The following is a 15,314-nucleotide window of genomic DNA, read 5'->3' as shown; positions in this document are numbered from 1 at the left end:
TGCTAAGGGTTGGGAAGCAGAGGAAGCTAGGCACTAATCCCGTGTCCTCTTTCAGTTAAAGACCAGGCCGGATGCAAAACTGACCTACTACCAAAAGCATAGGGAATATATTTAGTGAGGTTGGCATGTAAGGGAGCAAAATAACTTTAGTTAGTGGAGCAGAAATAAGCTTAGGAAGCTGTTGGCTTAGTACAGCTTATGTCTGTTGCTACTTAAGGATGGGCCTTGGAAGTAGCAGTTCTTTGAGCTTAGCAGTGTAGGTAAACTACTGTCCTGGAGCAATTTCTGGATTGGGGTCACAGTCAAGATAAGGTCTATACAAGTCCTAACCTTTGATATGGTCAGTCTGGACCAGATGCTGTAACTGATACTCAATTGTGACATGGGGACACTACCTACTTAATAACCACTGAAGGTGCTAACAGCTTTCTGAGTGGTATCCTTCCTGACTTGGGAATCTATTGACTTTGAATTTTATCTGCTTAGGTTTAAGTACCCATTCTCCAGATACTTAATGATGCTCTGTCTCCCACCCCCTCCTCCTTTTTTTTTTCTCCCCTCCCCCCCCCCATTTATTTCAAGTTTTCATATCCCAAACTCATAACTCCGCTCATCTGAAGAAGTGGACTGTGCCCATGAAAGCTCATGATACCATCTACATGTTTTGTTAGTCTATAACATGGGTTCCAAACTAGGGGGTGTGAAGAAATTCTGCGGGGGGAGAGGGTGTGAGGTGACCCAGTGCTCCCTCCCCCTCAAGTTTTGCTGCTTTATTTTTTTTTAAATAAGCGGGGCAGAGGGTGGTGAGGGTTTCTCAAAAATCAAAAAAGGGGGTGTGATGCTGAAAAGCTTGGGAACCACTGGTCTGTAAAGCACTACCACATTTTTTTTTTTTTCTCCTGTCAGACTAACTCGGCTACCCCCTGAAGCTCCTGATATTTACTGGTTCAAGACAATAACAGCCTATACTTTGTTGTGTGCTAGAGTCTGCTTACCAAGCATGCTCTGCTAGTCCTTGCTTTTGTATCTAGTTATGATCATTATAGTCGACTGGTAATTGTATAACTGGGGTTTGTGCCGAAAACTAAAGGCCTTCATTTCATTCAGGAACACCCTCCATCACTGTCCATCACTCCTCTACAGAGGCTTATCTCTCTGAATGTGTGACTCACAACCTTTGTAGACTACTGTGCCCCCTGCAGGAGTCTGGATTGTATTGCCTCCTTCAAGTTGCCTATCTATTTCCTAGAACTGGAAGGGACCTTGAGGTCATTGAGTCCAGTCCCCTGCCTTTACAGCAGGACCAAATACCATCCCTGACAGATTTTTGCCCCCAATGGCCTCTTCAAGGATTGAACTCACAACCCTGGGTTTAGCAAGCCAATGCTCAAACCACTGAGCACTTAGTTTTACCTCACCTAAACACTACCAGCTTACAAAATCAGACACAAATACAAAATTTTCACAGCTACACTGTTATTGAAATGGCTGAACATGTAATAATAAAATAAACTGGATGACTTACCTGGCACTGTCCGGGTCTGGTCTGGGGTGCCAGCACTGTGTGGAGGGATTGGGGCCTTGAGGGAGGGGGCCGCGCAGGCCTACTGTCCCTAACCTGGGGTGAGGGGGCCATGCACGCTAGTAACAGTTATGCTAGGCAGGCCAGTAGTACTGCAGGGGTAGCCAGTGGGTTGGGGCTGCACTGCCTAGCCCATTGGTGGTCTGGGGAGTACACGGCTGTGGGGCCACTGCCTCCCCCTTCTGGTCTGCACTGGGGCCAAGGAAGAGGGGTTTGGGGTATAAATGGCCAGCTGGGCTGTTGGCTGTGGGGGTGTCCCCAGTAGTCAGTCTGCACTACAACATCCCTCCTCTCTGCCCTCTCCAGGTAATGGAAAACACTTGAATTGCAGGCACATTTTGTTTTTCCTGGCACAACTGACTCCTGATCATGCTTTTAGTTAGGATAAAAAGAAGCTTCATAGCGAACTTGGTGGTTCTAGCTGTTACAGTTCTTGAACAAACAGATTCCCAGATGCACAAATCTCTAAAATATAGTTTGATTGTGGTTATTGCCCCAGGTTTAGTAACAAACAATATAAACAAGCCATTGTAGGCATGAAATTTTAAGTTGTATGGAGTTTGTTTTTAGGTAACCTGTTGTAAACCTAAGCAAACACTAAGGCTATGTCTACACTGGCAGCTTCTTGTGCAAGAACTGTTTTGCGGAAGAGTTCTTGCACAAAAAGTCTTCCACGAGAGCGCGTCTGCACTGGCATGTGCTTTTGCGCAAGAGCATCCATGGCAGTGTGGACACTCTCTTGCACAAGAAAGCTGTGATGGCCATTTTAACCATAAGGGCTTCTTGTGCAAGAAATTCATGTTGGCTGTCTACACTGCTCTCTTGTGGAAGAGCTCTTGCATAAGAGGGCTTATTCCTCGTGGAGAGAGGAATAACTCTTCCAGAAGAAGTCCTGTTTTACAACACTACACTGTAAATTTCCTTGCACAAGAACAGGCGTGCAGTGTAGACAGCAGGCAAGTTTGTGCGCAAGAACAGCGGTTCTTGTGCAAGAAGCTGCCAGTGTAGGCATAGCCTAAGGCTTTGCCTATGCTTCTAAATGAAAGCACAATGGTGACCGTACTTTTAAGAATGGGCATAGCAGGAGCACGGGGAGAGAGCTCTTTCAGTGCTCTACTCCACCTGCATGAGGGGAATAACTAACAGTGCTGGGAGCACAGCTCCCAAACTGTAGCCTGGTTTAAACAGGCACTTGACAGCATTGTAACTTGCTGTGTGTGTTTTCACACCCCTGAGCCAGAAAGTTGCAGCACAATAAAGGGGCAGTGCAGTTGTAGCCCTAGATGAGTTGATGTATCCCTAGGAAGACTGATGTATATTGCTGGTTGAGAACCACTGCACTAAACTGATGGTTATGCATGTGAACCCTTGAGTGCTTAGATTTATAAAGTGCCTGTTTGACCAGATGAAATGCACCATCAAAACTCTATGTAGCCAGCATTAAACTACACACAGAACTCTTCTGAAGCTGTTCAAGATTAAAGATAGTGGTTGCAGACCGCCTCCGCTTATACTACTTTATCAAATAAGCCCCAGACAGTTACCTCACTAGCAGAGTCAAAGGTGGCTTAGCACCAGTCCTGCCAAATGAGGCTTGTCAGAGCTTTTCCAGCTTGTTCCCAAATCCCTTTGATCTGGCTGGCCTAGTTGGCATACAGAAGAGCATTTTCCTTCCTGCTAAATTGATCTGCAGCAGAATTGAAGCAGGGGATTGTGTGTCCTGCACTAGGTGTAGCAGCTATTCTTTAATCCCTAATTTCAATCACAACCAGCTGCAGACAGAGTAGATGGATGTTTCTGCTAAAATGGTAGCCAGGCCTTGGGTCTTAGCATTCCCTCCCCACCTGAAGGGATTGGGTTGCAGCGCAAGCAAGGTAGGACAATCTCAAGCCAGTGTCTGGGGTTATCAGGGCATTCCTGGCACCGGTGAAGCATTGTTCTAATGCCACATCTCACTTACCCAACCCCTTCCACTTGCCTAGTGTAAAGAGAAATAAATACAAACAGGAACTAGCCCTGGGCATGCAGTCCTTCTCTCCCCCCCCTCTCCCCCCTTGCTTGTTGCTGTTTTCCTTTCCTTCGCTCATGGGGTATTTCTCCCTGTGGACCAAAAGGGATAAATCCCAGCTTGACCAGATGTACCCCGTGCTGGGGTAAGACCCACTGTCTGCCTGATCTACTGGGCTTAACACTAGTGTAGGGGCAGCATGAGTGGTGGAAGGGGTCAGCTGGCCTAAGCCTGCCACTGGCTGACATGCTAGGCACATCACAGAGGGCAGCAAGCTGACCATGTCACTGCTGCAACACTCTCCTGCTAGCATGGGCACGTCATCAGGAGCTGGAAATTGCACCTCCTGCTCAAAGGGTAGACGGAGCCTGGGTCTACAAATACATGTGGGTAGTAAACACTTTGGAGCAAGTCCTGTTTCTTTCCGCAGTCTGGACGGTGTTCCGGCTCTCTCCTTGCACTGTGTCCTGTTGCTATGGATACGTCCACTTCTGTTTGCGCATGCTCCATCACAGCGTTAGACTTCACGGCTGCCTGCCCTCCCTGGGCACCCGGGAGTCATGTTTGCAACAGTTTTATTAGCTCTGAGGAGGAAAGTCCAGCTTCAGGGCCCTGGGCTGTGTGAGGGCTTTAAAATAAGGATTTTGCAGAGAGCAGTGAATGAGGTGTTGAAAGGGAGGCAGTGGGAATCTTCAGGATCTCTGTACTAAAGCAGGGAACGGGGGGGGGGGGGGGGGGACTATAGGCAGCTATTAATCAGCAGGCATGGCCTGTAGGCTTGTGTGGAAACTACCACACAGAGACTAGTGGTCCCTCTAGTCCACAGTCCTGCCACTAACAGTGGCTTTAAGGGAGGGTACAGGAAACGTTTCAGAATTCGCCCTGGGTAACTTGACACCATGAAAATTTCCTTCTGGCCTGTGCTGGGTATGGGTTTGGCTGAAGTCCTGATGTGGGATCATTTACTGCCCTTCAGAACTCATGTTTTTAATTATTGTAGTTCTGGAGTTTCTCCTCTCCCCTCTACTCCCCACCCATGCCTGAATGTTTCTTTTCAAGAAGCCCCCTTGCTTTGCTTGAAATGCCGCTTCACGCTGGGGAACAGCTTTTCATAGCCTCCAGGTCATGGGCTGTTCAGGACACAACTGACTGAATCGGCACCTTTGCCCCCTTCGCAAGCACTACAGAAATAATGGTGGGTGGGCCTTGCCTCATCCTTCCATGTTTCTGCACTAAGGAATGGCAACTGGCCATGTTAAATTAAGGAGGGGGGAAGGGGAAGGTTAGTTTTCTGATGTGGTTACTCAGAATCCTAAGTTGGTCTGTCCTTGGGTGGCTACCCTGTCTATTTTTAGTGAGCTAGCTCTTTCCAGGCTAGCTCAGGTCCGCCTACAGATGGTGCAATCCCACCTCCCCATGGCAGTGTAGACATAACTGGGCAGTTTCTGTAGCCCATTTGCAATACTCTGAGAAGGATGTAGCGGAGATAACAGAGCACTCCTCATTGCATCAGGGCCCCCTGCCTGGTGGAAGCCATGACAGCTTAGGTCCAGTGGCAAACCCATACTGCTGTAGCACAGCTTTAGTGTGAACTCCCGACTAATGTGACCTTTCTGGATTAAATACAAGCATCTGGTATTCCGGGTGCCCAAGTACAGCTGCAGGGATGACCTGGCTGTCTCATCCCGCTCTCCCTGAGTGCTCACTGAGGCTATGTCTACTCAGCAGGGCTGTGTCTACATTGGCACCCCTTTCCGGAAAAGGGATGCTAATGAGACACTTCAGAATTGCAAATTCCACGGGGGATTTAAATATCCCCCGCGGCAGTTGCATGAACATGGCTGCCGCTTTTTTCCAGCTCGGGGTTATGCAAGTAGGAATAAGGGATCTTCCGGAAAAGGGCTTATTTTCCGCAAGTTCACGTCTAGACTGGCGCCTTTCTCCGGCATAACCCGAGCCGGAAAAAAGCGGCAGCCATGTTCATGCAACTGCCACGGGGGATATTTAAATCCCCCGCGGAATTTTCAATTCCGAAGTGTCTCATTAGCATCCCTTTTCCGGAAAGGGGTGCCAATGTAGACACAGCCCAGCATTATTTCAGAACAAGTGGCATTATTTTGAAATAACATAGTGCATGTCTACACAGCAAGCCATTGTTTTGAAATGAGGGCGAGATGGAAGACTTCTTACTCTGACTACTGCAACCCTCATTTCACAAGGAGTAAGGGAAGTCTTCGACTTCCTGCTGCGTAGACAGTGCCAAAAGCCAAATTAAGCTATTTTGATTTCAGCTACGTAATTGATGTAGCAGAAGTTATGTATCTTAATTCGACTTTTGCCTGCTGTGTAGACGTGCCCTGAGGCATATAGAAGGGGCAGGCTCTGTGTAGGCATTATGAGAATGCTGAATTGTAGCCTAGCCCTTGCTGCATCTTTAATTAGAGGGTTTCTGAGCTGTGCCCCAAAGCTGCGTTACTCCTGAGAGAGGTATGGCCCCCTCTCTTGACAGCTGAGGAAACCAAGCCGCTGAGATTAAATAAGTTGCCCACTTCATAGAGAGTCAGTGGCAGAGCTAGCAATGAACCTGTGAGTCCTGACTCTGTGTTCTCCTTTGCTATGTAGACTTCCCTGGCTGTGGGAGAGCTGCCCGTAGCTTAGTTTGTACTGCTAGCCTTACAGCAAAGGGGTAATCTGCTCCTCCACCCTTTTAACTGCGAGAGCCTGAAGTGCTAGGCTATGAATAAACACGCTCCGTGTAGGTGCACTGTGACCAGCCTCCTTACCCTGGCCTCCCTCCTGCTGACTTCTTGCTACCTGCCTCCCTGTGCTTGGGCAGGAGAAGTCAGGAAATGCTATTTTCCCCATAAACAAGTTTTCAGTGTGTCTCCACCCATTCCCCTCCATTTAGTCATCCCAGATGCTCCTGAAAAGCAGTTTCCATTCCATGGCGTGGGCATGTGACATTTGCTTGCCTCTCAAAGCCCATACAGTTGTGGAATGTTCTTTCTGCCCTGCCCAGGTGCTGGAATAAAGCAAGATGGCAGAACGTGCTCTCCAGGGCCACTTAGCAATGCACAGCAGTTTGTGCAGTTCCTAAGTTCGACGCAAACAGAATGTCTCCATTTCTTCGTCTGCTGATCTGACATGGCACATTTTAATTCTAAAAGCATGTGGTGCCTGATTCTCGAACGCTGTCAGCACCATGAACTAATAATAGGATAGGATCTAGGGTTTTTGTTTGTACAGCACCTGGCACACTGGGGCCTGGTCTGTGATTGGAGATTCTGTATGCTCAAAGTCAGACCTTCGGTAGAGATGGGCTCTCCTTTTTGCTTAGATTAAAAAGGAGAGGAAAACCCTGACACACATTTGCCCTCATTTGTAAAACAACATTCTGAGGGCATGGGGGTTGCACTTATCAAAACGGGGTCCCTCTTGGTCAGGAGCTCTGGCTGCTATCATGATAGAATAAATCTCTGAACATGTTTATAACACTCTTTGGATATTGGTAATATGGCTGTAAATTCTGTGAGACTGTTACAAAGAGAAAGTCCCCACAGAAGATGATAATCCCTGCATTAAGTATCATTCATGTGCTTTTTTAGAACAAATACGGTACCTGTGTGGCAAATGAGCACCATCCACTGTTTGAGTCAAACTCCTGGGCACTGGATTAATTAGGTGTTTTTTGGTGATCTGTTATCTTGAGAAATCTTGTCCTTAGTTGCCTCCTGCTGCCTGGAAACCTCTTGGCTTAAATGCATTGTGCTATGGCAAACCTACTTCACCAGATATTTGGAAAAGCTTCTGTGTTCTTTCCAATACAACTTCTTGCATGTGCATACAAGCACATGGGCACTTGGTTAATTGCTGTACATTAGGCCCACAGAGATGAGTTTCGGTGCTTTGTAGTTTTGTTGAGCCATGTTGTTGTACTGCCAAGAAACTTCTTGGCATAAATCAGCTATGATGGTGCAACATTAGTGGCATAATTTTGGGGGGAAAGTTTCTCTGCTCTTTCCAAATACTGCCTATTACATGTGCATACACAGGGCTATCTTCTGCAGTTAGATGTGAGAGATTTGTAAGCACTTTTTGTTATTTTTGTGCAGTACCTTACACAATAGGCTTCTGGCTCATGACTGGGGCTTCTGGGTGCTACCACATCACCAGTAAATGAATGCAGCTCCCACTGAAGTCCACCCATTAAACTGATGTTAATGCAAGATGCAGGTAGATATCGGAGGCCAAAATTTAGACTCTGTGTGTTGTACCGTACTATGACAGAGCAGCAAAAGTTTCTGTTTTTCTGGAATCTGGCAGAGGCTGTACAGTCTGATTCTGAATACGCCATGGGAAAGAAAGCTAGTCTCTCTGTTCCTGCATCCCCCCCCCCCCCAATGATTTTCCATTCAGTGATCCCTGTTCTGTTTTCTGAAAGACCAGTTGACAACCTGGATAAGTACCCAGGCTTTAATGGCAGAGAAGATCACCCACGGATGCAAACCACATAGTACTCCTCCTGTACTGTGAGCTGTGAGCGCAGGAACACTAAACCGCATGACAGTTACTGGATTGCCTTTCCCACAGATGGCTTTTCCTGGCTTGTGTGTGTGCATGCTCTAAATGACAGGCAGGTCTTTCACTGTGTATGTGAAACCAGTTCGCAACTGGAATGGCTTCAGGCAGGACTTGAATTTTTCTCTGCCCTTTGTTTGTTGTGTGCGGCTGAGATCTGAGATGGGCTGGTGAAATTTGAGTTGATCCGGGAGGAGTTGATTTTATGCCCGTCTTTCTTCTCCCTATTTTCAAATGGTTTAGCATCAGGGCCGGCCCACAACATTTTGGCACCTGAGGCGGGGAGCTCAAATGATGCCCCCATAGCTCCTTGCTTGGGCCAAAACTTTGAAAGGTCTCAATTCTGCCTTCTTCTTGTTCTACTCCTCTGATGGTACTGCAGAGAGAATACATATGCACCAGCAGCAGACACAATTTTCTACACTCTGGCTCCTAGTGGTGCCCTTCCATGGTCTGGCACCTGAGGCGGCCGCCTCAGTTCTCCTCATGGTAAGGCCAACCCGGTTTAGCAGACTCGTACAACCTTGAGTCAAGAAGGCTTGTTTCTTGGATCCCATACATTTCCCCCAGAAGCCGGACAGGACGAGCTACTGGTTATGAAGCCCTTATGCACTCACTCTTGGCTTTTTAGGAGATTTGGAGGAGGATGATCTCACTTAGGAATGTAAAGATCTCACTAACATGGGAAGAAAAATGTTCAGACCTCTCTGTTGCCAAACAAGAGCGAAAACTGATTATTTGGGGAGGTGACTGAAGATAAAGCACAAGCACAAACTAGCAGATATGGTGGGTGTTAGAAATAGGGTTGTAAAAGCTTAACCGGTTAACTGGTAATCCTCACTCTTGACGGGTGAGGCTTACTGGTTCCGGTTAACCGATAGAGGCTAGGGATGTGAAGGTCTAGTTAACTATCTGATAAGCATTTGCTAGTCATTTCCCCCTCCTTCCTCCACTTGCTGCTTTTATCAGATAGGGGCAGCAAGGGGGGGGGAGAAGAAGAGAGTACTTCAAAGTGGCAGCATCGCACGGAGCCCGGAGTCAGCTGCTCCATGCGGCACTGCTGCTTGGAATGCCATGGGGAGCCTGGCGTCAGACTCCTTGCAGCATTTCAAAGCGGCAGCGCTGCGTGGAGCCTGGGATCAGCTGATGACTCCACAGCTGACCCTGGGCTCTGTGCAGCACTGCTGTTTTGAAATTCCTCCATGGTGTTTCAAAGCGGCAGCACCGCCCGGAACCCGGGGTCAGTGGGGGAGTCCCGAGCTGACCCCGAGCCTCAGTGCTTTCGCCTTTGAAGTGTAGCAACAGCCCTCGGGCCTTCGTTGCATTGACTGTTCGATTAGTCAATTACCCGATACTTAACATCCTTAATAGAGGCTGGAGCAGCTCTCTGTCTGCTCCAGGCAGGAGGCTGCTCCAGCCCTACAAGACCCACCAGAGCAGCCCCTGTCCGTGGTGGGCCCAGCCCACCCTGCTCCCTCCAGCTCCTCCCAGTGCACGTTACACGCTGGCTCTCAGAAGCAAGAGCCTGCAGCCCTTGCCAGAGAGGCTTTGCAGCGGGCTCTGCAGTGTAAAGCTTGTGGTTACATTTTTAACCAAACTTTTAACATCTCTAGTCACTGAGCATGCTGTTGGTCACTCCGCAAATTTAATTTTGCTAGCAGATACAAGTAGTGTGAATACAAGAAACAGTTTCCCTGAACCTGTAGCTGCCCCTGTGCAATCGTTCAGTCTAAAGCGCTTTGCGGCATGAAGTACAGCCTCTGTTTCCAAAGAATATGGTTTCAGAACACCCTGGATGCAGAGATGGCAGGAGGGGCATTGTAGAGAAATGTTTTTTTATTGAAACCCAGTTGCTCCCTTAAATGTGACAATGTGGGTGGGGAGCCAAATGATTTTCCTGTTGAATTTCTCATTCATTTCCATCCTCCCAGCTGAATTAGAGATTGAGTGCTCTCTATTGCTTTGGTGGTTGGGGATAGGAGGTAAATTTCAGGTCTGGAAAAATAAGATCTACATAGTTGAACTAGACACATTGTGGATTTCAGAATTTCGTGTCAGACTTGCATTTCAAAGTCTCCTTTTCTCTTTGCCCCAAGTTGTCTTGTGCAAGAGAATTTCTGCATCCAGTTTCACTGGCACTTTTAAACAAACAATTGTTGTTGTTTCCCTTTCCTTTTCTCTTTCTCAGCTGGTTAAAACCCACAATCTGCTAACCAGCAGGAATTACATTTTTGGCTACCACCCGCATGGAATCATGGGCTTGGGTGCGTTCTGCAACTTCAGCACGGAAGCCACTGGTGTTGGTCAGAAGTTTCCTGGTATCAGACCGTACCTTGCCACGCTAGCTGGGAACTTCAGAATGCCTATTTTGAGGGACTACTTAATGTCCGGCGGTAAGAGCAAAAGATCTTACTCATCTTCCTCTCTCCCTCTCCCCACCTCACCTGCCTCCCCATTCTCTCTTCTGGTCTCCATCTCAGTGCCTAAAAAAACCGTCTGAACAGCTCTTAGAAATCCTCCCAGCCCCTCCAGGGCTGCAGCTAGCCTTGTCCAAAGCCTGAAGTTCAAATCAGTTTATTTCCAGAATCTCCTGTTCTTTAGCTTGTTCTTTTCTAGCTTGCTGGGTGGCTGAGACGGAGGGTTATTTAGTACAAAGACAAAGGTGCACTGAAGCCCATATCTTGCCATAGTTCTAAGCAATCCAGCAGTAGCGCTGGTAGATGTGGGCTAAAGGATACAAGAAGTTTCTTCCATCTTCTAAAATCTATTGAGCAGTTGGAGGTGGTGGGAAAGAACAAGTCAGATTGGTCTAGCAAACATCTTCTCTTTAGAGCTTGATATTTTAATGCTGTGGTTAACTTTGCTTCTCAATCCTGTTATACTTACAGCAATTAACCAAAAAGTTTATAGAAGATCGTTAGTAGTCCCAAGCCTTCCCCCTTAAGACATCAAATCTGACAGGAAAAGAATCTGACAGGGTAGATCTATACCACAAATAAACCTCTCCTGCTGACAGAAAACTGAGTTGGGGCAGGGGAAGGGAGAGGACTAAGATTAGTATTACCATATTGCTATGAGCATCCGTCCACACCTGGAAAGCAGGATAAGGGGTGCCCTGAAGCTAGGGAGGGTTGTTATGCTGTAATAAGTGTGTAATGCGGACCTGGTCTTAGGAAGGAAACTTGTTGGCTCTGGAATGTCTCAGATGTGATCTGTGTGGCAGTAGGCTTGGTGATGTTTTCATTAAAAGGAAGCTCAGCACTGCAGCAATGGATCTTCTGGAATTCAATTTAGCAGGTCTAGTAAAGACCTGCTAAATTGAACTCAGAGGGTGCCCGCATTGGCACCAGTACTCCTGCTCCTCACAAGGACCAAGGGAAGCCAACGGGAGCCTCCTGCTATGGAGACTGTGCAGAAACTTGAATTAAGGTACATCAACTCTAGCTATGTAATTAACACAGCTGGAGTTGCGTGTTTTAATTCGACTTTCCCCTTTAGTGTAGAGCTGGCCTTAGGGATTGACTATATGCACATTTAGTTTGAAGCAATGTGGTGATGTGCGTGAATAGTCTACTCACATGCGTTTATCTAGTCCTTTTTCAAAGGGGACTAGCGCCAAGCATTTTACCGGATTGTCAACATGCATTGGCACAGTGCACACAAACAATCTATGGCAGGCACAGTGGGGAAGAGTCACTCCACAGCTTTCTACCAAGGAGGGATAGTCTCTTGCTAACCTGCATGTCAGAAGCACTAATTGGCTACCTATCACAGATAAAGACAAAGTAATGGTATTGTTTCAATTTGCAGCTGTTCATAAAGTTTTTTTTCCCCTTCAAAAGGGAGCTGTCTCTCTGTTGATGGGGCAGGAGGAATAAACCTACGAAACTGATCTTGTTATATTGCAGTAATAGGAGGATGGTTAGCCTATTTAGGACCACTCAGATGGTCTGTAACAGCTGGAATTGAATATGTGCAGTATCTTGCCCTGGAGGTTCTGAGGAGATACACTCTACAAGTTGGGGATTATGTGAAGCTTCATGTTTTCAAAACCAGATGTGGTTCTCCTTACCCACTCACCTTGTATACTACAAATGGCAATCCTCTGTAATTCCTAGCCAGATTTTTTTTCTCTCCTGGAATACTCAGGTATCTGTCCTGTGAACCGTGACAGCATTGATTACATCTTGTCAAAGAACGGCAGAGGAAATGCAATTGTCATTGTTGTGGGAGGAGCTGCAGAATCCCTGAACTGCACACCAGGGAAGAACTCGGTGACTCTGAAGAATAGAAAGGGATTTGTGAAGCTGGCTCTACGACACGGGTAAAAGAGAAATCTGCTAAATGCATAACGCTTTAATTTCCAGCACATCTATAGGAGTAGATTTATAACGGCCGAAGTGACAACTCCTTGGATTCCCTCTGCCCTCTAAGTATGTGTGATTCCAGGATTTCATGCATAAGAACTTATTGTTGCCTTTCCCTTTGGGACTGTGTGTACATGGAGCAGTTTGCAATGGAAGGAATTAGCCTAAAATAGTGGAGATATTTCACATGCAGTGTCATCTTCCTTTGTTCTTGCATTGATATCAAACTGCTTTTGCAGTATCCCCAGTTGCCACTGTGCCATCTGCACAAATGCAGTAAGGCTTTGCTGCTATTTCAAAGCCTATATTGTCCTTCTACTTGGTTTCAGTTCCACACCATTGCTCTGCCCAACCTTGAAATATGAACCAGATTAACTTTTTGTGTGTGTGCATCGATATGAAACCGGCATTTCAGGGGCTTGCTTCATCCCTTCCCATGCCATTCTGTTTTGTGTAAGTAAAATATTTAGCATGTAAGAAAGCAAACCCAAATTAGAAAAAAGGTGAGCTGTTGATAAATCAGTTTAGCTGTTCGTTTGTTCTATTATGGTAACATCTAGTGGCCTTAGCAGAGATCATTGCACTAGGCACTGTACATATACTTAGGTAGGCCCAACCCTGAGGATCTTGCAGTTTGAAGAGACAAGACAGAGTGGGAGAAAAATGATGGAAATCCTTCCCTATAGATGAGAAACAAAAAGATTCCATGGGCCAATTATTTATTCTGTCAGGGTGCGTCTACACAGCAGAGCTTAACTCGAAATAAGCTGCGCAACTTGAGCTTCGTCAATTAAGTAGCTTATTTTGAAATAGCTTATTTCGAAATTGGGAGTGGATACACAGCACTTATTTCAAAATAGAGCACTCTTCCTCTGACTTCCCTTATTCCTTATACAATGAGGGCTACAGGCGTCGGAGTAAGAAGTCCTCCATCTTGACAGTATTTCAAAATAACTGCCTGCTGTGTAGATGTGGACTAAGTTATTTCAGAATAATGCTAGTTATTTCAAAATAATGTTGTTGTGTAGACATACCCTCATAGAGCCAGGAATCGAACCCAGATCTCCTCAGTGTGTCTAATGTCTTTCTCACAACACCGTCTTTCCTCCCTTATTTAGACTTTGTCTTCTGATTAAGACAGAGGCACCCTAGTGGAGCATATTGCATCTTGCAAACCACGATAACACGGAGCAATAGTGAAGGCTGTTAGGTATAATGCAGGCAAAGCTGCAGTGAATACATCATGCAGAAAATCCAGGGGAGCCTCTTCTGCTGCTCTTGTTTGTTCAGGCACAGGTCTGTTGGTGCTGAGCCTAGAAGCTGCTTGCCAGCCTATGGAAGGTTTTGACCCACGTCTGGTTTCTCTCTTTGCAGAGCAGATTTGGTCCCGGTGTATTCGTTTGGTGAGAACGAGGTTTTCAAGCAGGTGATCTTCGAGGAAGGCTCGTGGGGGAGATGGGTTCAAAAGACGTTTCAGAAACACATTGGTTTTGCTCCGTGCATATTCCATGGCCGTGGCCTTTTCTCCTCCAACACCTGGGGATTGCTACCTTATTCCAAGCCCATCACTACTGTTGGTAAGCACTGGCTTTGAATATCTACATGACGTACAGTACTGCGCTGTTCTGTTGGACTGGAGAAGAGGCTGATTTAGTAGTCCGTGCTGAGGTTTGGATAACTAGACTCCCTGGAGCCAAAGGTTCAGATTCAAGTTGGGTCAGCTTAGCCCTTTATCCTTCTAAGTTTCACGTAGTTCCCCTGTTGGCCTAACAGAAGTTGGGACACTGGTTAACTCTCTGGAATCCAGATCTGTGTCTGGATCCTGCTCCAAACTTATTGTTCTGACACCTCCCAAAACACTAAGCTTTGTAAGAGGGGAAAAACAGCCCAGTTCTTTCCTGTGTTTCTTCTACTTCAGCATGCAGGCCAGGTCTCTAAAAACTCAGTTCTAAAAACTACAGCCATTACTTGGACCTATAAAAATTAAGAGTCTTGAAGTCAGCTAACGGATCCACAGTGAACGAACCAGCCATTGTCTAAGCTCTGTAGATAGTCCAAAGTTATCGTTGTTTCCATACTCCATCTCCCTTCTCTCCATGTGGAGCCTGTGTGAATATCCTGTTTACAGTATGGTTCAGTAGCATCTCTTCTTGTGACCCGGTTAAGAACAACACATGAACCAATAACCAGCTCAGCAGAGTGCAGCTTAATGTACCTGGCAAGGACCACCCTGAGACAGCTCAGTGGGCTAGATTCTACCTTTCAGTACTTGAGTAATGCACAAGTGTCACTGCATCAGGAGGCATTGTGACATAGGGTACGTCTAGACTACAGGCTTTTGTCGTCAGAAGTTGTGTCGACAGATACTGTCGACAAAGCTTCCGTCGACAAAGAGCGTCTAGACTACATTCAGTTCTTTCGACAAAGCAAGATGCTTTGTCGACAGAACCCTGTAGTCTAGACACAACCCTAGATGCAATAACAGCTTCTGTCGACAGAACTCTGTCGACAGAAGGCGTTATGCCTCGTAAAATGAGGTTTACCAGCGTGGACAAAACTGCTGAGTTCTGTCGACGTTATGTCGACAGAACTCAGCGGTAGTGTAGGCGCAGGTATAGTTTTGTCGACAAAAGTCCACTTTTGTCGACAAAACTCTGTAGTCTAGACACACCCATAGTGAGATGTAGAGGTGCAATTCCTTCTCCTTGCTCTTGGGGGGTAGTAAGCTTCGGCTGATCTATAGCAGCAGAAATTACTGCACCACCAATTTGAAATTTGC

General features: G+C 46.6%; 1 protein-coding gene across 4 annotated transcripts in view; it reads left to right on the top strand.

Annotated features, from left to right (window-relative positions):
* The window catches only part of DGAT2 (diacylglycerol O-acyltransferase 2), a 53,089-nt gene that overhangs the window by 25,144 nt on the left and 12,631 nt on the right, over positions 1-15,314 (top strand). For all 4 annotated transcript variants that reach the window (XM_075919540.2, XM_075919539.2, XM_089775782.1 and 1 more), the window contains 3 exons: positions 10,357-10,561; positions 12,318-12,492; positions 13,910-14,112. In XM_075919540.2, coding sequence (XP_075775655.1) covers positions 10,357-10,561; positions 12,318-12,492; positions 13,910-14,112 — 583 coding nt within the window. The remainder of the gene's footprint in view (positions 1-10,356; positions 10,562-12,317; positions 12,493-13,909; positions 14,113-15,314) is intronic.

Source organism: Pelodiscus sinensis, chromosome 1 (assembly GCF_052426305.1).
Source record: "Pelodiscus sinensis isolate ZL-2025 chromosome 1, ASM5242630v1, whole genome shotgun sequence".
Taxonomy (NCBI): Eukaryota; Metazoa; Chordata; order Testudines; family Trionychidae; genus Pelodiscus; species Pelodiscus sinensis.
The sequence above is the reverse complement of the archived record's forward strand: the minus strand, read 5'-3'. Positions and strand labels throughout refer to the sequence as shown.